Source organism: Mya arenaria, chromosome 6 (assembly GCF_026914265.1).
Source record: "Mya arenaria isolate MELC-2E11 chromosome 6, ASM2691426v1".
In the NCBI taxonomy this organism is placed as follows: Eukaryota; Metazoa; Mollusca; class Bivalvia; order Myida; family Myidae; genus Mya; species Mya arenaria.
In genome coordinates, this window is record NC_069127.1 from 12,205,268 (window position 1) to 12,230,851 (window position 25,584).

General features: G+C 35.2%; 1 protein-coding gene across 3 annotated transcripts in view; it reads left to right on the forward strand.

Annotated features, from left to right (window-relative positions):
• Positions 1 to 25,584, forward strand: part of LOC128237322 (E3 ubiquitin-protein ligase rnf213-alpha-like) — a 117,082-nt gene that overhangs the window by 24,789 nt on the left and 66,709 nt on the right. For all 3 annotated transcript variants that reach the window (XM_052952729.1, XM_052952731.1, XM_052952730.1), the window contains exons 7-15: positions 5,455 to 5,744; positions 7,141 to 7,373; positions 8,081 to 8,311; positions 9,193 to 9,424; positions 10,585 to 10,646; positions 10,795 to 11,056; positions 18,870 to 18,971; positions 21,379 to 21,486; positions 22,503 to 22,701. In XM_052952729.1, the coding sequence (XP_052808689.1) occupies positions 5,455 to 5,744; positions 7,141 to 7,373; positions 8,081 to 8,311; positions 9,193 to 9,424; positions 10,585 to 10,646; positions 10,795 to 11,056; positions 18,870 to 18,971; positions 21,379 to 21,486; positions 22,503 to 22,701 (1,719 nt within the window). The remainder of the gene's footprint in view (positions 1 to 5,454; positions 5,745 to 7,140; positions 7,374 to 8,080; positions 8,312 to 9,192; positions 9,425 to 10,584; positions 10,647 to 10,794; positions 11,057 to 18,869; positions 18,972 to 21,378; positions 21,487 to 22,502; positions 22,702 to 25,584) is intronic.

Sequence of the window (25,584 nt, forward strand, 5' to 3'; positions counted from 1 at the left end):
TCAAGGTCACTATTACTTAAAATAGAAAAATGGTCAAGGCCACTGTTACTTAAAATAGAAAAATGGTTTCTGCCCAATAACTTTAGTTAGCATTGACAGATATTGATGGAACTTGGTGTGTAGGTAGCATGTGAAGAGCTAGCTTGGGATTGCTTTTGAGTGTGGGGGGGGGGGGGGGCTACGGTCAAAGTCACTGTTACTTGAAAAAGAAAAATGTTTTTTGCCAAACAACTTTTGATAGCATTGATAGATATTGATTAAACTTGGTGTGTGAGTAGCTTATGTAAAGAGCTAGCTTGGGATTGCTTTTGAGGGGGGGGGGGCTAAGGTCAAGGTCACTGTTACTAAAAATTTAAAAATGGTGTCCGCCCAATAACTTTAGTTAGCATTGATAGATATTGATAAAACTTGGTGTGTAGGTAGCTTATGTACATAGCTAGCTTGGGATTGCTTTTGAGGAGGGTGGAGCTAAGGTCAAGGTCACTGTTACTAAAAATAGAAAAATGGTTTCTGCCCAATAACTTTAGTTAGGATTGATAGATATTGACGAAATTTTGTGTGTAGGTACTAGTAGCTTATGTGAAGAGCAAGCTTGGAATTTCTTTTGAGGGGGGTTGGGTCAAGGTCACTGTTACTAAAAATAGAAAAATGGTTTCTGCCCAATAACTTTAGTTAGCATTGATAGATATTGGTGAAACTTAGAGCGAAGGTAGCTTATGTGAAGAGCTAGCTTGGGAGGTGGGGTCAAGGTCACTGTTCCTAAAAATAGAAAAGTGTTTTTCTGCCCAACAACTTAGTTAGAATTGATGGATAGTGATGAATCTTAGTGTGAATATAGCTTATATGAAGCTGCAGATTAAACTTGCTCATACAACAAAATAATTGGCTATAATTTCTGATTGCACATAACAAAAACCTGGTTTCGTCGCATTGCGGCGCTTCTAGTTTTTAATAGAAATGACATAGTAGAATTAATCCTGCCCAATCAATTACTTAAGAAGCCTTTTTCCAATCATCACCAAATTTGGTCAGAATGTGTATGGGCATATATTCTCGGCCAAGTTCGATAATCACTCAATAGTAAACGCACTTGAATAGAATAAATTACATAAAAATGGTCTTGTATGATCAATGTTGTTATAATCCTTTGTCCATGAATCACCAAACTTTGGTTGGTCAGAATGAGTTTGGGCATTTCACAAGTACGATAACAAGCCATATTGCTTGAGTCACTCAAGAGTTGTCACCCTTTAATTATATAAAAAAATACCTACAGTAGGTCTTGTCAAAACTATAAATAAAGTTTCAAAACCTTCTTCTGATCATCACCAGATTTGGTCAAAATGTGTATGGGTATAATATCTCGGACAAGTTTGATAACTAGCCATACGGCTCTATTCACTCAAGAGTTATCGCCCTTTAATTATGGTAATTACTTTAGATCGGTTTTGTCTGATCAATAACTGTAGAATCCTTCAGAAAAGCATCGCCAAATTGGGTCAGAATATGTATATGCATAATATCTCAAACTTGTTGCATAACCAGCTATATTGCTTGAGTCACTCTCGAGTAATTGCCCTCTAATTGTAGAAAAGACCTGACACCGATCTATTACTTTGGAATCCTTTCTTGAATCATTACCAAATTTGTTCATAATGTGTTTTGGCATAGTATATATGATTATTTTGATAACCAGCCATATCACTATAATCAGTTGAGAGTAACCACCCTTTAATTACATGAAATTGTTTTGTCCGATCAATTACTTTAGAATCCTTTTTTCAATTACCACTCAATTGGGTGTGTATGGGCTTCCTTTAATATCTCAGACAAGTTCCATAACTAGCTATATTGCTTGAGTCACTCGAGAGTTATCACTCTTTAATTATAAAAAAAAACTACCTAAATTCGGTATTGCCCGATCAATAACTTGGCAACCTTTGCCCAATCATAACCAATTTGTTCAGAATGTGTATGGGCATTAAATTTCGGACAAAGTTGATAACAAGTCATATCAAGGGCAGTAATGTCAGGTGCGTCCATGCTTCCCGGTTCATTGTTTTGAGTGGAAAACGTCCTTGATTTGGTGAGTATTACCACTGTTTTCTATATGTTTCAACGATAATTTTAAGAAACGACCTTGTGCACCGAATGAAGAGCAATTGCTCGTTTACGAAAACTCTTGTTGTAGATCAAAATGATGTTTGTATTAAAATATCTCGTGAAAACAATGCAGGTTTCCCGACTCACTCAATGCATTGTTTGCTTTAAAACAACTATTTAATACTGTTTTCTTGCGTACAATCTCCATCCGATGCTTTGTTTTGGACAATAACAGTATTGCGATTGTTTTCCGAATGCAGACAGCCAATTTTGGAGTTAAATCGGCTTCATTTACGAAAATGCTTGCTGGTTCATTCTGTACATTTTAGAACCTAGGTTCATCCCAAATTTGGAAGATTTATGGCACACTGTATTTACCCGAATTACCAGTTGTTTTCTTTTAGTTTTTCACAAAAATTAATTTGATAAATTATTTTATTAAATAAGAGAGTGTACAGATATATTTTTTATATTTTCATGGAATAAAATATGAAACGAAAGAAGAGATTAAACCTGAATCTAAATAGACAAAAAAAACAAGACGCTTAAAGGTAGTTAAAGGTAGTATCATAATAAATGAACTCTGCATACTTGATGATAAAATAAAAATAGAGGTTCTTTATATATTAAAGAGACTATACACCAGATTGGCACCAAAAAGTGTTTTTTTTTCTGGAAAGAAACTCAGGACAATTATTTAAAGAACTGTTTTACTCTTTCATATCATAATTGTAGAAAAAAACGAGTCGGAGACCGGGTTGGAACCGGTGTCGCCAAAATTGCAGTCCAGTGTGGTATCCACTGTGCTACGAAGGCTTACCCTAAACTGTTGGAATATTTAAGCTAAATACCTAACTTGGTTATATCACGTGATGACATCGACTAACCAATCACGCATTACGGGAGTGAATTCTACTAGGTAGACATACCTAGTAATCTTTTTTAATATGAAAAAATACGAGAAAACTGCGAAAAAATAAATTAGTTTTGAACTATGTGGTACTTCAGTTAGTAAGTTTCAATGCATTGTACAACTCGATACGAAGTTTATGTCAGGTTTCGACAATTTTCTCTTTTTTTTCGCTATTTCATCATACGGAGTACAGCCCCTTTAAAAATTGCTTATGTAATAATGTAAGGTAAAATTGTGGATTAATTAAAACTACCTTTTTAGGAAATAGCAATGAAAAGGAAATAAGAGTTAACCTTAAACAGTGTGCTATATGTTTACTTTGGCAATCGAAATGAAAAGGGAGACAACCTGCAGGAAACAGTCAACAATTTAAGGTCTTAAATGTTTTAAGTTACACCTTAGTTGATAAAACTGTTTTATATAAGGACATAACCGTGTCTCGACTTACTATATAACCTTCAAAATAATGACAGTTCTACTTTAAATAGAGAGCCCTGTCAGTGTGTGTATACCACGTGATAAATAACGTTATAAACGTTACGTCCGAAAACAAACTTTTGCTTCGAATGAAGACTTTAACAAAGACAACTTTCCTATTTCTTCAACATTTTAAATGAAATATAGCGTAGTCTACGCCGCTAAAAGAGCACCGCCTTCGGTCGTTTACCAGTGTTTGATTGAGAGTTTAGTTTCTTAAAACACTTCGACAAAACTTTTCACAATACGGCCGCCTGACGGAGCACTGTCAAAACATTATTTTGGAAACAGGTTTGTCGAGGTGTTTGTTGAAACTAATCACCGTATCAAACTCCGGTAATACAAAGAAGGCGGGGCTCCAAGGTGGCATAGACTGCCCTTTGTTTCATGTAAAATGGTGTAGTGATTGAAAAGTTATCTTCGATTTAAGTCTTCATTTTAAGCAAAATGTTTCCTTCCGACGTAGCATATATGACGTAATTTATCACATGTTGTTCACACAATGCCTACACAAAATTACCCTTTTTAGAGGTGCTATAGAACATAAACATCATGAATGTAAAAAAAAAATCGACGCCTTTTATTCGTTATTTTAATGTGCCAAAGATCTTCCAAATTTGGGATGAACCTAGGTTCTAAAAATGTACAGAATGAACCAGCAAGCATTTTCGTAAATGAGCCGATTTAACTCCAAAATTGGCTGTCTGCATTCGGGAAACAATAGCAATACTGTTATTGTCCAAAACAAAGCATCGGGTGGGGTTTGTACGCAAGAAAACGGTATTAAATAATAGTTTTAAAGCAAAAAATGCATTGAGTGAGTCGGGAAGCATAGTAAGAACCTGCATTGTTTTCACGACATATTTTAATACAAACATTATTTTGATCTAAAACAAGCGTTTTCGTAAACGAGCAATTGCTCTTCATTCGGTGTACAAGGTCGTTTCTAAAAAATATCATTGTAACATATAGAAAACAGTGGTAATACTCACCGAAACGAGGACGTTTTCCACTCATAACAATGAACCGGGAAGCATGGAGGCACCTGACATTACTGCCCTTGCATATGGCTTGAGTCATTCAAGAGATATTGCCCTTTAATTATAGAGTTTACCTTAAATTGGTATTGTCCAATCAATAACTTTAGAAGCATTTGTCCAATTATCACCCAATTTAGTCAGACCGTGTATGGAAAAAATATCTTTGGTAAGTTGGTGTACCAGCTGTTTCTTTCCACTCACTCAAGAGTTATTGCCCTTGAATAATAAAAAAACTACCTAAAATGGGCCTTTTTGACCATTAGCTACTTTAGAATCCTTGAATTATAGAAACTTACCTAGAAAAGGTCTTGTTTGATTATTAACTACTTTAGAATCCTTTCTTCAATCATCACCAAAGTTGGTCAGAATGTGTATGGGCAGAATATCTCGGTCAGGTTCCTAACCAAGCAACATTTTATGTTGCCACTATTATTCACGAGTTATGACCCTTGATTTGGCAACACCTGTATTAACAGTGTCCGTTTTCTTTATCTGGGTTAACGTACAGTCATTTGTGTAATGTTTTAGTATACTAACCTTAAACAATTGATGGAATAACTATTCACTGGAGTATCAGTACTTTTTTGCAATCCCTGAGTATTTAACTAGATACCAGGTACTACATTGTAATGATGAAATGTAGATGTTCAAGTTAGCAAAATGTTTAACTGTTCTGGGTTCATATTCACTATTCCAAAAGCAATTTCAATATTGTTTCAAAATATTCTTAAAATAATTAGAATTTTTCTGAAAATATTTGTTAATGATTGTAAAACAAGTTTTTTGTAACAGGAGTAGCAATTTTTAGTATTATTGCTCTTTTACAATAAATTTTCAGCTTTGAGTTGCAATTTCAGACTTGAGACATGAGTAAATATGTTCTGTTTGTTTGATATATTTCTTTGAAACATGCATTTTCAGTTGAATGGCATCAGTATGATGGAATGGCACTTCCACCACCTTCCGGTAATATTATGCAAAGAGGAATTGACCTGGTAATGGGAAATTTCAGAAAGGAGGCAACACAAAGGGCCAAACACTTTGCATTAACCTTTGTTCCATACTGGTTTCAGCAAGGATTTGTCATCAGCGATATTAAAGAGTCATATCAAACCTCAATCGATCACTTGGAAATGCTAATATCTGGATTAGTAAAGACCTACCAAAATGAAGCTGGTTGCTGGAAATATACACAAGACTGTAGAAATGAGGTTAATAATGTTATTCAAGGTTGAGCGATGGTTCTTTATTTGGATCACACCTGCATGAAAATATTGTTGTTTGCTCAACAAAGAGAGCGCTTTGCTGCCTTGTCCATGTGTCTAAACATTCCCATTTTTGTCAGCTCTATAACTCTTTAGCTTATGGAAGAATTTGAAAAAAATAACCTGGCACAAATGGAAACGGCATTAAAACAATGTGCCTAGCACATGTTGCAGCAACATATCTCAAGGATATATCATATCATATATGACTATGCCGACCATTTTTGTCTCTTGCTCTAAGAATTTAAATCTATTTTTATACGCCCATTCACAGAACGAGACTTATCATAGTTTCACTTGCGACGTACGGTCAGTCAGGCGTCCGGTATGTTGTCCAATAAACTTAGCGCTGTTGTTATTGCCTGAATATCTGTCACAAACCTTAAAACACAGTTTATTGCCAGACAGAAATGCATTTTCAAACAGTAAGTGAGAAAAATGTTTTAGTGCAAACAAAATGGCAGATTTGTACGGAAAAGTACTGATTCTGGTACCAAGTTTTGCCTGGTTAGTGATTTTTCCCTTTAAATTTTCAAAAATGATGCGTCCACTATGTGGCAAAAACATATTCTTTGATCGGCATCTTAGTTTGAAATCATAACTCAAACACGTTTCCTCCCTGTGTTCTGTTCCTTTACCCCCCCCCCCCCCCCCATTTCGTTTATTTCAAGCACATAACTCACATTTTGGTGACAATATTTATATGAAAAACTTGCAAACGAACTGCAATCTTCCATATTGTGCGGTATAAATTAACTGCGCCCCACTGACTAAAGGGAATTGCATGTGTTACCTTTATACTGCGGCGGTCCGCTGTAGGCGGATGTACGTTCATAGTATACCATTCCGTTATAGATGGAAGTACGTTCATAGTATGTTGATGTACTTGTTTGGTTATATGCAAATTAACAAAGCCCGGACTCCGTGTGGATTGAGAATGTACTGTATATAAAGACCAGTGGACCCCTTCCGGTCACGCATGCTTTTCTCTGAAGGGATCTCTTGCGTCTTTGACGTCGCACGTTACAATACCATAGTTAATATCAATTCAAATGGGATCTACTGCTAGATTCACATTTAAACATTTAAAAGAGCTCTGACAACCCAAAATCCATAAAGCTGATTACAACAATTAAATTTCCATTTCAGTTACCTTACACAGCCAAATTTCCATTTAGTCATTAATGGTTTTTATTCAGTTTATCATTTATTATCATCTTGCTTATTATAGCATTATGCATATATGGTGGCAGGGTCATTTGCTCTAGCTCCTTTTGTATTGTAACTAAATTTTTGAAATTTATTTAAAATCACCTCTTATGATAATGTGATTATGTTCCAGGTTTGTGAAACATTATTTCAACCTATAATTGAACAGTTGTGCAGGAGTGATCATGGCTCGACCACCTCAAAGATACTAAGAGCTCTTGCAATCATGATTGCATGCAACAGGTTGAAAGTTAGTGTTTCTCATTTGGCATGGCAAACGCTTTGCAGCAGTGTTTTGGTTTCAGCAGATCCGTTGACAAGGAAATGCAAAGAAATGGATGTAATTACAAACAACTTTGACCTGAGGTATGTCATACTGTCATAGTTATGAAACAAGATTAATTTTGTGGCTTTAATCAGTGGGGAGAGATATAGACATACCCTTATCTGTCTGTGAATATTGAAATTTGTAGGTTTTGCTCCTTACAAAAAGCAGGTATTGCATTAGCCTTGGTGTCTTTCTTGCTTCATCTTAGTGCCTCAACTTTAACATTGTCCATAGCTCAGAAACAATTTTATGGTATGTATATGAAATACACTTAGGTATACCATTTTCCTAACTCAGACCTATGCCCTTTGACTAAAGAAATTGGAAAGACACTTTAGATGGTGTGTCCATCCCTTACTTTGTCTGTTATAAGAAATTATACTCTTACATAGAATGTGGGAGAGCTTTATAAGGGTAACTAGTCCCTTTCCAAGTTTCATCGTCACATTAGAAACACATATACATCTCAAAATAGTATTGCCTAAGAATTGCTTTAAACATTTTAAACTTGAGGTCAGGATCATTATAAATGAAAATAGTTCATAAAATTTCATTTAGATCTGAAATAGCAATGATAATGATTAACCCTTTCCTTCATAAAGTAGTAATCAGCCGCACCTAGTTAAAGCCCTCATCCTAAAACTTAATTAAGTAAAATGTTATGGGAAGGGGAATTAAAAAGGAAAGGGTTCGATAGCTGTGATACAGACTTTGTTGACTATAAGTTTATTGTTTGGTATTGCAGTGTAATTCAGTCAGCGCTTTGTGATTTTGTAAAGATGGGTTCCAAATATGGCAAAGATCCATCATGGATGTACTGCTTACCTCTTTTGCACTTCGTTTGCAAAGTATGTGAACCGTATGAAGAAATGAAAAAAGATTTGACACATACAGCGCATGTGCCAAAATGGTGGGGGATTGCAGAAATTGTAACCGCGGCTAGTGAATTCCAAAATGCATCTGGTCATTGGATTGTGTAAGTATATTTGTGATCTTCTCCAACTTCTTAGACACAACTTCAATTAAATTGTGTTTTTTTTGTTTTTTGATGAAACACTTCTCCAAATTGCAATAAAGAATACATGTTTAATCTAAGCATATGCAGGAAGTGTTCTCGTTTGTCGAACGAGTAGGTATTGGTATTGTCCCAGCAAAACTGTTTGTGCTTTGAATGGGGAATTCAGTTCGCAAATTGGGACAACTTCATGTACCTTTCAGCTTTATTTACTTTGTTTTGAATTTAATTTATATCAAAAAGAGCACTTAAGGAATTTGTACATGTCATGAAATGTGCTCTGTGCTTAGCCCACAGACAAAATACTTCATGCCATTTTTGACAGGGTGATTAGTTTGATTGTCCTTGAAATAAAATAACACAAAATTTAATGAAGGTTTTATTTAGCACACAATATTGTTTTGTGTTGGATATTTTGTCCACCGTGTTTAAATGATGTTTAGTATTTTGTCTACCTTGTCCGACATTCGGTCAATACAGCCAAAGTTTTACCCATTGTAGTTCTCAGGATAAGAAGATTCAATTACATTAATCAAACTTTTGGGGTTAAATCGGAAAACTGCTGCACATTACTGAATTGAATCATGAATTTAAATTAAAGGTCAAGGTCATATTTGATATATATATGCTATAAGCTAACAGAGAAAACGCTTTATATTCTGGGCATATTACAGGTAATAAGTTAATATTGCTGTGTTTTGTGTCTCAGCCATGACTTATTCAGGGTTCTCAGTTGAATCTGAACAAAGTGAGTCAGCCCTTTTCAATCCAAACAACTTTACTTCATACAACACCCTGATTGTTGATTTTGTCACATTCCTCTGACTTTTGTATTATTTTAGATCATTAGATGTCATCTTTCAACATTTGTTTCCACTTTTTGAAATGGACTTTTATCTACCAAGAAGTATAGTTGCATCATTGCTACTCAGTGAACTGCCTTTCTTGATTGACAATGAAGCTGTGCCCGTAGAAGTGTGCTCTGCGGCATTGCTGTACTGGATGAAAAAAATCTATGGCAACCAAAATATGTTTGGTAATCTCCTAGAAGAGGAAAATGTTGGAAATGAAAAGGTATTATTGGCTTGACTTTTCAATAAAATGCAAGATATTCTACCTACCTAAATGCTGCCTATTGTGTTTGTATTAGTTTAATGGTAAGGTACATATACCAATGGTTTGCCTCCTACCCAGCAGAGATAATCAATTTGAAACGATAATATGAACTTCCATAATTTTACAAGGATCGGTTGGAAAGTTTTGAGACTGAAATGTTACTTTTATGCTCAAAAAGGGTTGCATTTATCATTCGCGCTGCCAGTCATTGTGTTCGATCTTCAGTAAGGTGAAATTTGTCTTGGCAAATTCTTTGTTATTATACCCACACCACTTGTCCTGTCTGTCTGTACTGGGACAATGGGACAAGTCTAATTTTCTCCATAACTCAATATGTTATAAAGGTATTGTTGACTTTAAACTTCATACACATATTAAGTAGGCTGAGGAGAAATTCTGTGCAAATGAAACATTATTTTGTGTACGGCATTTTTAGAGTTATATGTCCTTTGATTATACGTATATTGTTAACTAGAACAATTCTACTTTTCTCCAAAATTCCATAAGTTTTGGAGGTATTGACTTTAAAATTTGCCTGTTTTGACTATGTTGGGGAGAAATACTGTGAAAAAGAAAAACAATGTTGTGAATGGTATTTTGTAAGGTTTTGCCCTTTGATTATTTTTATAACCATAACTCTATATGTTTTTGAGGCATTGACTTTAATTCAAAACATAATTTTGCTGGGTTTAAGCGAAGCGCTGTGCAATAGAAACATTATTTGATGTAGGATATTTATGGCAGAGGTTATTGCCCTTTGATTATTGTAACCAGGTTTTTACATAGTGATCAATCTTTACGTTTGTACAGCACCTGTCGAAGGCGTTTGTTAAGATATATGGGTTTTAATCTTTCACTATATATTTAAATAACAATGGATTTCCATCCAACATGAGGCCTAATCGGGGACAATTGTCATGTTTCTGTGACAGCCCCTACTGTACATATCCATACAACAGAAAATAAATAAAGTCACACACAGAGCAGCATTTTTTTGTAGGAGCAATAATCTTTATGTGATTGACTAATTTGACAAACCAAAATGCATTTTTGCATCAAACCAATCATAAGCTTATGTAATTTTCCTGCTTTGCATTTATTCTTCTTTACCATTTTAGATTGTTCTAGTATGCATGGAAAAGCTGATTAATCGGCTACGAAATGTGACGAATCCTGAAAGGTACTGTAAAACTGTGCCTATTTCAAGGTTCATTCTGTCCTGTCATAAGTATTGTGGTCTTGTATTTACTGTTTTTCAGATCTTTTGTGTTGTGATTGAATTACTAGTCTGTTTACATGACCTTTAAGATATGCAATTTTGTTTTTAGAGCTATCGCAAGATGGGAAATGTCATTTTGTATTACAAAGGAAATGGTTGACTACATGGGATCGAAAAGCAAGAAACTGACACTAGCATACTCGTTGCAAGCGTTCCTACACACTTTGTGTATGTACAGTCAATTTCAAAAGGACACCAAGAAAATGGAGAGCGTTTTGGATGCTCTTAGTGCTGTTGGAAACAAAATCAGATCCTGGCTTAAAAGATATGCCAGTTCATATTGGACAACTGGAATGCTGGAAAATTTTAAGGTGAGGAATTACTGTTACAAATTGTTCAGTTAAAAGACTTCATACCTTGAGTTATGCAGGAGTTGGTCACAAATTGACTTCTTTTCAATTTGCCTGAGCATTGATATGTACTTGACTGTATTAAACAACAACAACAATGACAACAACAATGACAATGACACCACCACCAACAACAACAACAAAATTAATAACAACATTAAAAAGAATGCTTGCCCATATTTTGTGTTCATTCTCTGAATGTTTGTGATAAATGTTCACAAGTTACTGTAATAAATTAAGATTGCACAAGCTTTACACACATTTATTCTCGACAAGCATCACTGTACAACTGAATACATTAAGACATGTCGAGTGGGTCGACAGGGCGACATGGAAATAGAAGTAAAATTCTCAATATAAATCATTTTAACAAAAGAAAAATGAAAATAGAAAGTTTTTTTTAAAAATGGCTCCGCACCAGATACACCAAAAAGTTTTTACCTGCTTTAACTTTAATAAATTCTAAATAACTTTATCACTGGGTGTTTATGGTTGTAAAATAAAAAAAAAGTTTTATGCAGAGTGAAAAGTGTGTATGATAGGAAAAACTGCATCTACAGAACTTTCGAAACCAAGATCAAACAGATCCAAATAGTGATGTCTCAGCTCACAGTTCAGGGTCATGTTTATGGGAAGTGATTTACTAAGCCCTTGCTGAAACTCAGTAGGCTTAGTATGAAATGCATAGGACTGAGTGGGAGCCAATACTTATGATAATTATTATGTAGTCTCATGCAGTTACTGTTTACAAACAGTGTTCAAATAATCTTGCTACGGTCAAAGTTGGCCACTCGTATGTGTGTGTGTGTGTGTGTGTGTGTGTGTGTGTGTGTGTGTGTGTAGGGGGGGGGGGGGGGGTCATCTCTGAAACCACATGGCCCAGACCTTTGATATTTGGTACGTAGCCTCATCTAGTGACCAAACTATTCTAATTAAGACCAGGAGCTGAAAAATGGCCCGCCCTATGGGTCCTATGTTTCTTTATACTTCAATAGTAAATCTTTTTCTCTGAAACCACAAAGCACAGACTCTTCATATTTGGTATGCTGCCTCATGTAGTGGTTGTTAACCAATATCCTTAACAACCATTAGTTGAATAGTCATTTTCATCATGTCAGCTATATATGGCTATTTTAGGCCTCTTGTTTTTATTACTTAGGAAGGATTCAAAGTTTATATTTGTTTTTAAAACGATTAAGTTGGCAGGCTTGGCCAATGCCAGCACAATTATCTTTTTTAAGACCAAAACTAATTGCTGCCTTCTTTTGTGTCCAGAAAGAAATGCACAAATGCGGTGAATGTTAACACTTGCTTAAAAACATACAGACTCCCAAAATTACAAATTGTTTTTAATTGTTTATATATTTCATAAAACCTCAATAATCTGTCCCTATAGTGTAGTAGGTCCGGTCCTACCTGCAAATACCGGGCATCCCGACTCGATGCATTCTGTTTTTGAAACCTTTTTTTGTTATCATTTGTTTTTAACAATTTTAACTTTTTTTTGTGAAAGTTTTATGAAATTAAGATATTTTAATGAAATCTTCAATATAACAGGTTATTGAATGTTAAACTGGTTAACAAATATTTAATATGCTTTTACATGGATGAATTGCAAAGATAACTTACTTGATGTGGTATGCATCATTTTGCAATTGATATGCAATTATTAAGTATGTGTTGTGTTGTTATGTTTTTCATTATTACGACAGAAAAAGGTTTTGGATATTAACTTACTGTTGCAAAAAGCATGACTATAGCATCACACGTACTGGATTCAGGTTAAATCATTTAAATGACCATGATTATACTATGTATAAAGAATGTATTCATAAATGATATTATGATCTTTCGATTATTGTCCAATAGTAAATCTAAATACTTGGTCCGATTCGATTCGATTATTGATAGTATATGGAGTCCGATTTTCAAACACAAGTTAACAACATTAACTGAAGTTTTCTTTTACTAAACAAACAAGGGTTTCACCTTTTGAGTATATACTTGTATTTTTACGTTCTGTGTCTTTGTTGCTTTAGTAGGGACTTAACACGAGTGGTGTTGCGGGATGCTACCCTGCTGCTGCTTGAGATCCCTAAATCACTCAAACCTTTGACAGTGTCAGACAGAAGTTCTGTCCAACATCATTTGGATTAAAATTGAACGAAACTGGTCAGATTGGCAACTTTGTTTTGTTTACATTAAAATGTTAACATCTGTTAAGTCCAATCAATGAATATCAACTGATCAAATATCATAAAAGTCATATATGTCATGTTATGTTCGAAATAAAACCAATAATTCAATAAAAACTGAAGTGATGTAGACAAGATTTAAATAATGTCACGAACCTTAGATATTTCAGAACACCAAAAGAATAGGTCCAATCCTGTGAATCTGTTAGTGAGAACTCTTTATTGTTTTTTTCTTTTCTTATGAATCTTGCGTTGACTCCAGGGAGCTTATTTCAAAAACAACATCGCACGCTAGTTTTATTTTTAGGGTTGTAGAGTTTTATATCATTGGATTCTCGAAAAGGATCAGCTAGAATTACTCGGAGGAAGAAATGTTGTTGGCAGCCACAGTGCGGCCACCATCTTGAATGAAGATGTTGACCGTGTTGTGTCTGCCAACATCATGATTTAAAGAATAGCAGTTTGAAATTATGAGAATTCTGATTGACTATTATTATACTTTACAACACTTGGCGTCCATTTAAAGTCGTCTTTACAAGATGTCGCGACACAGTATAAAAATTTATACGAATCATCATCGTCACTATTATTTCGCAACAGTTAAAAGAAACAAAACTTTTATTGTTATTTTGTTTTGGCAAACAATACAGTTTGGGTTACAGTAAAACATTTTATAAAGAATACTGGCCTTAAAATGATATTCTGATTAACATGCTCTGCTCATACAGGTAAAACCTTTACACTTAGACAATATCATATCCAGACAACTGACTATGCCTCTGGTCTCGTCCGCTCTGATATTCTGTAAGCACCGTCCCAGTACACTGAAAGAAGGAAAGAGATATACATTATGGAGAATGTATTCCAAGCAAGAGAGAATGCATCAACATAAGAGCATTCAGGGTCTGGTTTTCAAGAACAGAAAATTTATACTTGTGCATTTAACCTAGATGCAAATAAATCAATATCTGGTTAGCCCCATGCCAACTTATCAAATGAAATATTCTCTCATCTAATTTCCATTCAAATTGGCCATTAAATTGCCTTGAAGCGTCGTCTGCTTCTACATTTTTAGAACCTGCAACATGGGCACAAGTAAACCAAATGTTATGTCTAATGCACCATTCCCAAATGTTTACAGTCACTTGACAAAAGATTTAATACCACCCATGTTATTGATATAACTGACTGCAGTGGTGTTATCTGAAAAGATTTTAACATGATGTGACTGCACCTGTTCTTGGAAAGCTTTCAGTGCATGAAAAGTTGCAAATAATTCAAGAACATTAATGTGTTATGGACTTTCAAAGTCGTTCCATCTACGTCCAATTTTGGAGTTCCCTAATTTTGCACCCCAACCACTTAAGGATGCATCTGTGTATATTGTTATTTCTGCAGACTCCCTTACAATGTGTTGTACTTTGAATGAGATTTTATCAACTCACCATTATTACTCATTTTTCATATCTTTTGTGATTTGCATCAATGCATCAAAGTTTCCATGTTTGACTTTTAGAGCTTGTATTTTTTCCTTTTCTAAATGCCTATAATGTAGTTTTCCATATACTACTGTGGAAAATCTGGCAACAAGTAAGCCAATTATTTCTGCAACTTCTCGTATTGAAGCTGTTGACTTATCAAAATAAGTTTTCTGCATGATACTTAAATTGATTCTTGTCTGCTTTTAGGTAGGAGAACTACCATTTGTTCGGAATCTATGATGTTTCCTAGATATTGAATGCGAGTGGTTGGTACAAAAACTGATTTTTCCTCATTTACTATGAATCCTACTCGAGTCATTAACTCGCTTGTCGTATTGACATTGGCGATGCATTTGTCAAAAGAATCACCACAAAGAAGGCTATCATCAATAAAACCTGAATTTATAAACCCCAAACTTCTTAATTTGGCATATACAGGTTTCATAAGTTTTGTGAAAATTCTTGGCTCTTCACTAACTCCATTCACTAAGCATGTAAATGGATAAATCTGATCCATCCATGTAAACCGGATATATTTTTGTTGCTCTTCAGCAATTTGAATGGAATAATATGCATGGCATAAATCTACCGAAGCCATATAAGATCCTTTTGAAATAAGTGTCAAAGCACTTTCAAATGTTTCCAATTTAAAATGTTTATAATTATGGAATGTACTCATTTAACTGTTTAACCAGGTTTTCACATAGCGGAACCTGGTTATTAGAATGACGAACGGGCGGGCGGCCAGGTGGCGTCAAACTCGCCTATGAAACTGAATAACTTTAGTAAGGGTTGACATATCTTGACCAAACTTGGTCTATAGGAAGAGTTTATGGGTACCTTTCATGGGATTGCGTTTCGGGTCCCTAGGGTCAAGGTCAAGCTCACTGTTACTAAAATAGAAAAACGGTTGAAACTGAATAACTAGTTAGGGATGACATATCTTTACTAAACTTGGTCTATAGGAAGATTTTATGGATACCTTTCAATGGATTGCGTTTCGGGTCTCTAGGGTCAATGTCACTGTTACTAAAAATAGAAAAAACGGTTGAAACTGAATAACTTTAGTTCGGGATGACATATCTTTACTAAACTTGGTCTGTAGGAAGAGTTTATGGATACCTTTCATGGGATTGCGTTTGGGGTCCCTAGGGTCAAGGTCAAGGTCACCGTTGCTAAAAATAGAAAAATGGTTGAAACTGAATAACTTTAGTTAGGGATGACATATCTTGACTAAACTTGGTCTATAGGAAGAGTGTATGCAGACCTTTAATGGGATTGCATTTGGGGTCCCTAGGGTCAAGGTCAAGGTCACTGTTACTAAAAATAGAAAAACAGTTAAAACTGAATAACTTTAGTTAGGGTTGACATATCTTGATCAAACTTGGTATAAAGGAAGAGTTTATGACTACCTTTCATGGGATTGTGTTTGGGGTCCCTAGGTTCAAGGTCATGGTCACTGTTACTAAAAATAGAAAAACGGTTGAAACTGAATAACTTTAGTTAGGGATGACATATCTTGACTAAACTTGGTCTATAGGAAGTGTTTATGGAGACCTTTCATGGGATTGCATTTGGAGTCCCTAGGGTCAATGTCACTGTTACTAAAAATAGAAAAACGGTTGAAACTGAATATATTTAGTTTGGGTTGACATATCTTGACCAAACTTGGTCTATAGGAAGAGTTTATGGATACTTTCATTTGATTGTGTTCGGGGTCCCTAGGGTTAAGGTCAAGGTCACTGTTACTAAAATAGAAAAATAGTTGAAACTGAATAACTTAAGTCAGGATCCATATATCTTGACCAAACCAGGTATAAAGGAAGAGTTTGTGGATACCTTTCATGGGATTGCATTTGGGGTCCCTAGATTCAAGGTCAAGGTCACTGTTACTAAAAATTGAAAAACAGTTGAAACTGAATAACTTAAGTTAGGGTTGACATATCCTGACCCAACTTGGTATAAAGGAAGAGTTTATGGATACCTTTCAATGGATTGCATTTGGGGTCCCTAGGGTCAATGTCACTGTTGCTAAAAATAGAAAAACATACACAGGCTGAAGATCTTCTGTCAATCATTTAAAACCTGGTTTCGTGGCATTGCGACGTTTCTTGTTTACATTTAAAACCATTCTGTTTTCGCCATTTTTCTTTGGCTTGAGAAATATTGGAGACAAAATTTGATCAATACGAGGCTCAACTTCAACAATCACTTGTAATTCAAGCAATTTTTTGATTTCTTTTCCAACAATATCCTGTTCATTTCGACTGAAATTATATTGAGCTCGTGCATTTTCAACAAACTTATGTTCATTAAGTTCCAAATCAATATGATAATGTTCAACAATGTCTAATATGTGGCTATCATTGGTTAATTTACGCCATTCATCTACATAATTTCAAAATCTACCAGCACAAAGGTTTCACCTACCGTATTTATGGTTGGTAATGCCGCCCTCCCCGTCTTGGAATGTTTTTGACACCGAACCACTTGTGGGCGTGCCAGCATCATCATAAGAGTGGTAAGAGGAGTTGAATCCTCGGCCTCTAGTGCCACGGCCATAACCTCCATGGAAACGTGGAAATTTGCATGATCGCCTTGATTGGCCTCCCCTTCCTGAATGGGCTGGGCCTACTTTGAAACAAAGGATTGCTAATCTTCGAACAATCCTCGATTTCTTTGTCAGATTTTGACACATCGTCACCAAAGAGAAATTTTGAGTAGGGCCTGCTGTGGTTACACAAGTGATTATATTCCCTTTTAAGTTCAGGTCTCAAGTAATCCTTACGAGTCAACTTAATTTGTTTGTTCGAGTGGCCCAAAAGTGCCATTGCATTCATCTATAAATTTTCCAAATTCACCATTTTTCAAGTTTTTTTTCTCCATTTTTGCCATTTTGTCTATTACTTTAGACAAAATAGTTGCACTTTTCACAACAGATGTCTCTATGTTCTGCATTTTCTGGTCAACACTACGTGCTGTTGGAGACATAGCCTCCCAAATCAGTTGATTTATTTGTGTAACTACCAACCCATCACAATTTATGTTTTCATCTTTGAATAACTAATTGTACCTTTCTTCATCAATACCATTTCTGAACAATTCTGTAATATTCTCAGCCAATATAGTGTCAATTTCGGTATCACATGTCTCAGCTGACTTAAATCATTTAGCCACCGACTTGAACCGACTATTATTGTTCTCATCATCTTCGTTCTTTCGCTTGATAGATTCAGACTCCGGGTTTGATGGGCTTTCAGCACATCCATTGTGCTCATTCTCATAAAGAGAAAAATCACGGTAATGACATTCATCAAACTAGTATTCGTAATCAAGTTCATTGCCCTCGCATTCTTCGTACGAGGCTAATTTAGAAGTAACTTCCCTGAGTTGCTTGTTTTGGTCATTTATCTGTTTTTCGTTCTCTGCCATTCTCGAAGTTTGCTTACTAATAGCAATTTGCAAATTGTTAATTGCCCCAAGCAACTTATTTTCTTAAGTTTCAATAGCCAAATGCATCGACTCATTTGCAACCTTTTCAGGCTTTTGCATTGCAGCTTTTTGTTTTCCTTTTTGGGATTGAGAACCACGTTCTCCTTTTGTGTCATTTGAGCCACGCTCAGACATTGGTATCCTGTTCTTATCGTATGATGAACTACGTTCATCAGTCACTGAACAACATTCAGTATCAGGATCCGCCATTATACGTAAATTTTGCACACCACGTGTGGAAACTTTCGACTTATCCGCCATTTTGCCAAGTATATTATGTGCTGGGTTTCTTTTCACATTTTATAATATAGCAATAATGGGCAATGACACTGAAAACAACAACAACTGATAGCCTTTATTTTAGGGCAATTTACAATACCCTTGCTGCGTGCTTTCCAAGTCATTTGTTTTAAGGTATTACCCTCAAGAACTCATCTTCGAATTGTCGCCTATAACTTTGTTTTTAAAGGCACAAACTGCTGATGATCATTGTTATCTTTTTAAACCATCATGTCCAGTTATTTGTTGTCCAATATTCATCATTTAGTCATTGTTTTTTTTAACTTTTGTTAAATATGCTTTGTAAAATATTTGTTCATATTTCAGGTTTGGGAGCTTGCCATGGCTGAAAACTTATCTGATCAAGAAATTGAAATAAAATGGAATGAAAAAATATCTGCTGAATTGCAATATGTAGTTGAAAGAGAGGTAAGGTTATGCTAAAATGTTCATAAATTTTATATAACTTTACCCAAATATTAATCTTTATATACCCACAAAATGAACTTTTGAAGTGTAAATTATGTTGGTCTGTCTGTCTGTACATATGTTACCTAAATATTATGACTGGATCTATTTGTTTTCATAGATTGACTAAATAATTGGTAGTGTAGAAAACACAGTGTGAAGTTGTGCAAGAAATAATTCCTTTAACCTTGAACTTGGCAACTCTGATTTATTGCCCTTGAAAATCCCATATATTGCATGCTATTTAGTCATTTTCTATTTTTAGTTTGACTATTCAAAGACTAAGGAGAGCTATAGGCTACTCACCATGGTTAAGGTTTTGCACTAACACCTTTAGTTATCTCAGCAGATAAATCATTTATTGCTTTTAAAATTTAGATATGAGTTCCCTTCTATCAAGCGAACTAAATTAATAAAGTTAGATAACACCATTTTAAATATATTGCAAATTATGGGCCTATATTATTTGACTTAGAAATATTGGGTTAGGTTTTGCATGAAAGCACACAAAGTTTAATATCTCAGCAACTACTTCATGTATTGCATTAAGACTGTTTACAACAGTACTCATCGATCAAATACAGACTTAAATAATCAAGTTAGATCTTTTTTTGCATATTATGCAAATTATGGCCTATTATTATTTGTTTAAGAAATTCTGGGTGACGGTTTTGCATTTAATCACAGTTACGTTAATATCTCAGAATACTTCATGTATTGCAATCAAACTTAAGACATGTGTTTCGAACTACCCAAACTACTTAATTATTCAGTTAGATAACTCTATTTTAAGTATACAATGTAAATCATGGCCCTTTATAATTAGACTCAGGAATTCCTGTTAAGGTTTTGCACGTAAGCGTGAATATTTTAATATCTAAGCAACTACGTGACATATTGCATTGAAATTTTATACAAGTTCTTCCAACCATCCAACCTACTTGATTTATCAAGTAAGATAACTCTATCTAGCATATAATATCAATTTTGCCCCTTCATTAATTCATTTAAAAATTATAGTTAAGGGTTTGCATGTAAGCACGTATAAGTCAATATGTCAGCAAGTACTTGCATAGCAACTTTATACAATCAAGTATGATAACTCTATCGTGCATGATAAAGTATTGCTTTTTATAATTCTATAATTTGACTTAGATATTCTGGTAAATGTTTTGAATGTAAGCACAATTAGGTTAATATCTCAGCAACTACTTGGTGTATTGCATTGAAACTTTATGCAAGGGTTCTCAACCACCCATCCTTCTTAATTAATGAAGTAAGATAACTGATGTTTTGCATTCCATTCAAATTATTCTTCATTATTCTCCATTTATTAATCGAATTAGAAATTATGGTTATGTAATCTAAATTTACAGTGAACCATGCGTGTTACACAAAAACTTTGCATGCAATCCTGAAAATTAAAAGTGGAGCCCGCTGTCTCTGTGAACGCTCTTGTTTGACTCCGGCGTCTTCAACAGTTTTTATGTAATTATCTTTTAATTGGTAAAATTAATGAGCTCGCTCAGAAGTGCAAGACATCATTTCGAGCAGGCTTGCAGTGAGCTTGACATATAGCTTGTCTGTGATGTTATTTGGCCATGCATTTGGTACTTTCAAATAAATCATTTTCACCAGGAGAAGCCACGGGGTCATGTGCATGACCCATTTCGGTAGGTCAAAGATCAAGGTCACACTGAAGGGTCATTGGTTCAAACTTCTTTTATTTTGGCTTGTCCAGGCTCCTCACAAATGTTGACCATAAGATGCTATGTTTTATCTAGCAAGTCCAATGCTGGGAGGCTAAGGTGTATTTTGATTTCATGCAATTATTCTACTTAATTTGGGATTGTTGGGATAAGAGTGAGGTTGTGCACACAAACTGGTTTAACCCCCCAGTAAATTACATTTTACTGACCGTTCCAAGGAGGTACCTAACAATTCTTGATAACACCCCTAGTTTTTTATCTATTATATATGTAGTGTGTTGATTGTGGAAGTTTGTGCTGTTGTTCCATGTTTCTGGTTTGTGATTGTTTGTTTTGGTGTTCTATGTCTTTAGCGTTGACCCTGTGCCATTAAACAGGGTTTATCTTTAAACTTGCGACTACTGTACTTGTTTCTGTTTTTTTTTTTTTCATGTAAATATTGTGTTGACTGGGACTTAAATTAAAAAAACAATAACTTGGCACAAATGTTCACCATGATAAGATATTAGTGGGTCAAAGGTCAATCTAGCATTAGAGGGATGTTGACCTTGAACTTTGGTTGACCATTTTGTGAACTGCTTCTCCAGTTTTTCATGGAATTGGCATAAAGGCAAGTTATATATATATATATATATATATATTTGATGTACACATTTCAGCTGCGCATGTACGATGAGCGACAAAGAGATTTCATAAAGCTTTACTGTGAAGAAGTTAACAAGTTCAGTACAGCAATGAATGGGTGTCTGACCAAAATAGCATTAAAGGTAATAGTTTCCTTATAAAACTGTCAGCAGTAGTTGTCATGTCATAATGTATAGTTTGATATAATGATAAAATTGTACCAAGTCAATATTCATTTATAAGGTCATTTTTAAACAATTTTTACAGTGGCACCACCAGCTCACTTGTTGCCAAGTCATTACTCAGTCATTAAAAGAACAATGACCCACTGAAAAAAGTCTTGATTTATACCACTTCAACCCAACGTTTTTTAAGAAAGACTTAAGAATAGATGATTTTGACTTTCAAAATTGAATATTTCAACTGTTCACAGGTACATAATGGAACTTATTCTAGTACTGGAGAATCATAGGCAAAGTACATGGGCCTAGATCTAAGCTTTGGCTTTAAAGGGACTGATTGACACCAGATTGGCACCAAAAAAACTTTTTTCTGTAACAAATCTCAGGACAATTATTTAATTAAATGTTTTACTCTTTGATATCATAATTGTGAAAAAATACCAAAATGTCAAAAAAAAAAATGAATTAGAGACCGGGTTCGAACCTGTGTCGCCAAAATTGCAATCCAGTGTTGTATCCACTGTGCTACGAAGGCTTACCCTAAACAAGTGGAATATTTAAGCTATATACCCAAATAATTTAATTGTAAACTATGTTGTACTTCAGTTAGTAAGTTTAAAAGCATTGTACACATCGATGTCAGTTTTCGACAATTTTCTTTTTTTTTCGCTATTTCATCATATGGAGTACAGTCCCTTTAGATGAATATATAGAATCCAATGCCATCTTTCCATCCAGCCCTTTTCTCAATGCAGCTAGAAAGTTGACTTAAACAGCAGTGAGACACTCAAGCACTGTTATTCAACTGTTTAAAAAGTTTGGTACATAGTGCCACGAAGGGGATGACTCATGCAATTCACATCAGCTTTGCAATTTTTAAATACATTTATATCTCTCTCTCCTGTTGGATGTCTGTGTATGTTTTTCATTTCTTAAATGGTTATATCAACATAATATGTGTTTTCATTGAACTTTAGGCTATAGAAGGAGGATGCATGATAGATTTCACACGCTTTGGATTGCAACAGAAACAAAGGTTTAAAGATCTGATGTCTGACCTATATGATCGACAATGGAAAAAGACTGTCACAGATGGACCAAAGGAAGACAGAGATATACGTATTTTTGAAATGGTTATATCATGGCCACCTATTCGTCTATTCATTCAGAATGGCAGTAAGTTTTTTTTTATTCTCCAAAGGTCAATTATGATTGATGGATAATTATTTCATGGTCAGCTCTTCTTGGTGTTGGATTATTGAATCACCAGCCGAAAGGCAAGGGGCATATAGTAATGATAGGCGCGTGTATGTGTGTGTGTGCATGTGCGTGCGTGCCTGTGTGCCTGCGTGCGTGTGAATATCTGCGTCCGGAATATTACTTGAAAAGTCTTTGAGGTATTGACTTCAAACTTCATATACAGATAGATCTCATTGAGAACTAGTGCAGTGCACAAGAACAATAACTCTGGGTTCAATATTCTTTTAGATATTGCTCTTTATGCTCTTTATTAATTTTCTTTTTTTTTCTCCGGAGCATTACTTGAAAAGCCTTTGAGGTATTTACTTCAAATTGTATAAACTATAAGTATCTTCCATGGCCTAGAGTGTAAGATTGGTTCATCCAGACCCGAGCGTAGGGTGTTCTGCGGAAACGTGGTTTACCGAGTTTCCACAAAACACCCTGCACGAGGGTTGGGATGAACCTATCTTACACAAGCGGCTATTTTAGATGCTTTTTCTCCCACATCAGTTAAACATAATTAAGTAAAACTTATTTTTTTGCTGGAACTCTTGTGCATAGTGATAATAAATGCGTATGGATATGTGATAATTCGTGGTTGTCATGGATATGCGCAGTGATTCAGATTATGTTAATAGTCAAGTCGGTCTTTAAATAGTTCTGAGGAGAGTGAGGCATTATTTCTTGAAAGGTGCGTGAAAACTTTCTATTATGACATTTATGTGAGTACTTGTTTTATCTTTGCCTGTGGGCATGATAAGAATTTCTAGTTTGGTTGAATTTTTGGATCTACTTCGCTAAACACCCTGTGGGAGGGTTTGGATAAACCTATCTTACACGAGCGGCTATGGTAAATGCTTTTTCTTCCACCTCAGTTAAACAAAATTAATTTTAATGTATTGTTTTTGCTGGAACTCTTTTGTGCGTAGTGAAAATAAATGCAAATGGATATGTGATAATTTGTGGTTGTCATGGATATGCGCGCAGTAATTCAGATTATGTTAATAGTGAAATCGGTCTTAAAATAGTTCTGAGGAGAGTGAAGCATTATTTCTTGAAGCCGTGTGAAAACCTTTTTATGGTGACATTTGAAGCGAGAAATAATTAATAAGCTTTCTAAATATTGCACCAAGACAAGGTTTCTATTATGTTACAGACGACAGTCTTCAACAAGGGAGGTAATTACAATGTGTTGACCATTAAAAAGGAGTTCCATACGGGCGTTTTATCTTTGCTAACTAACTGCAAAGGGCATTTCATAGTTATGTAAGATTTTATGTTTCCCAAAGGCAAATCATATAGTTACCTCTGTGTGTGTCCGTCCATCCATCTGGCCGTACGTCACTCTCTTGTCTGGAAATAATTACTGATGGGATTTCAATCAGACTTAAAGCATATACATATATAAGGAAGCTGCTTGTCTAGATTAGAACTAATAACTACTTAAGGGATTTAAATTAAATCTGGAATATAGATAGATAAGAGGAAATACCATGTGCATGAGCTTGAATCCAACCTTCCATAGGTACTGAATTATAACCCTTTACCATATTTTTATACTTAAATTTTGTCCTGAGCATTTAATTTTGTATAAGTTTTCACCCACCATTTTGAGTGTGCCACTGGGAACTTTCCGACTCTGAAAAATGTGTTATTTTTGGTCAAAATAGAATTCAACTAAACACAATTGGTTGTGAATGTTTGTTCAAATTATGCACCTGGGGTCTTTACTGGCCACGCCCAGGGTTCACAGGTTTGTTCAAATTATGCCAATTGGGTCATTACCTGCCATCCCCGGGGGTTCACAGGTTTGGTATACTTAAATTGGGAATGTTTGAAAATCTTTTTGTCGGAACCAGCTATGCAAACACTTGCTATTTTGAATAATGCACAATTTAGTGGTTGGCTACCATGGTTGTTCAAATTATGACCCTGGGGTCAAAACTGGCACTGCTCCGGGGGTCACAAGTTTTCTAGAGACTTATTTAAGAAATTTTTCAAACTCTTCTTGTTTCAAACAACAAGGCTTATACCTTTGATATTTGTTGTGGAGCATCATATGATGACTGTCAAGCAAAACAGTTGAAAATATGCCCCTGGGGCCAAAGCTGGCCCCATCCCTTTTGACCTTCTTTTATTTTTAAAGCTACAGCAATGATATTTAAACCATGTCTACAGTTTTGCAAATGAGCAATGTTGTCCTCGGATGCCCTTGACTTTGACCTTTTGACCAACTTTTTTTTATTTTTAAAACTACAGAAATTTTGACCATGAGTACAGTTTTGAAAGCATTTTTGTGAGATGACCTTTACTTGGCACATATTAAAATAGTTCATGCAACTTATCTGCTTACAACACTTTCTGTCCTCAGACGTTGAACGTGCAACATTTTCAGGTAACCCAAACACAAAACGTGAACTATATGTCTGTTGCCTTTTACCCATACATACATGCTCTGGATTAAAAATGACCAAAAGAGCCATGCCAGTAGATTGCCAACTTTCTTATTATCCCCCGCCTTGAAAAAGCGAGGGGATATAGTAATAGTAGGCGCGATTCCGTGTGTGTGTGTGTGTGTGTGTGCGTGCGTGCGTGCGTGCGTGTGCGCGCATTTCTTTGCATCTCCTCTTACATTTCTCATGCCATTCCTACCAAACTTTCACAGATTGATGATCATAAAGTGAAGCAAGGCATATAGTCAGGCTTTCCTGATTCAACAATTTTTGAAAGAGTTATTGCCCTTTGCTTATTTTACATTTAAAATTGGTTCCTTCGCAACTCCTCTTACGTTTTTCATGCGATTTCTACCAAACTTTC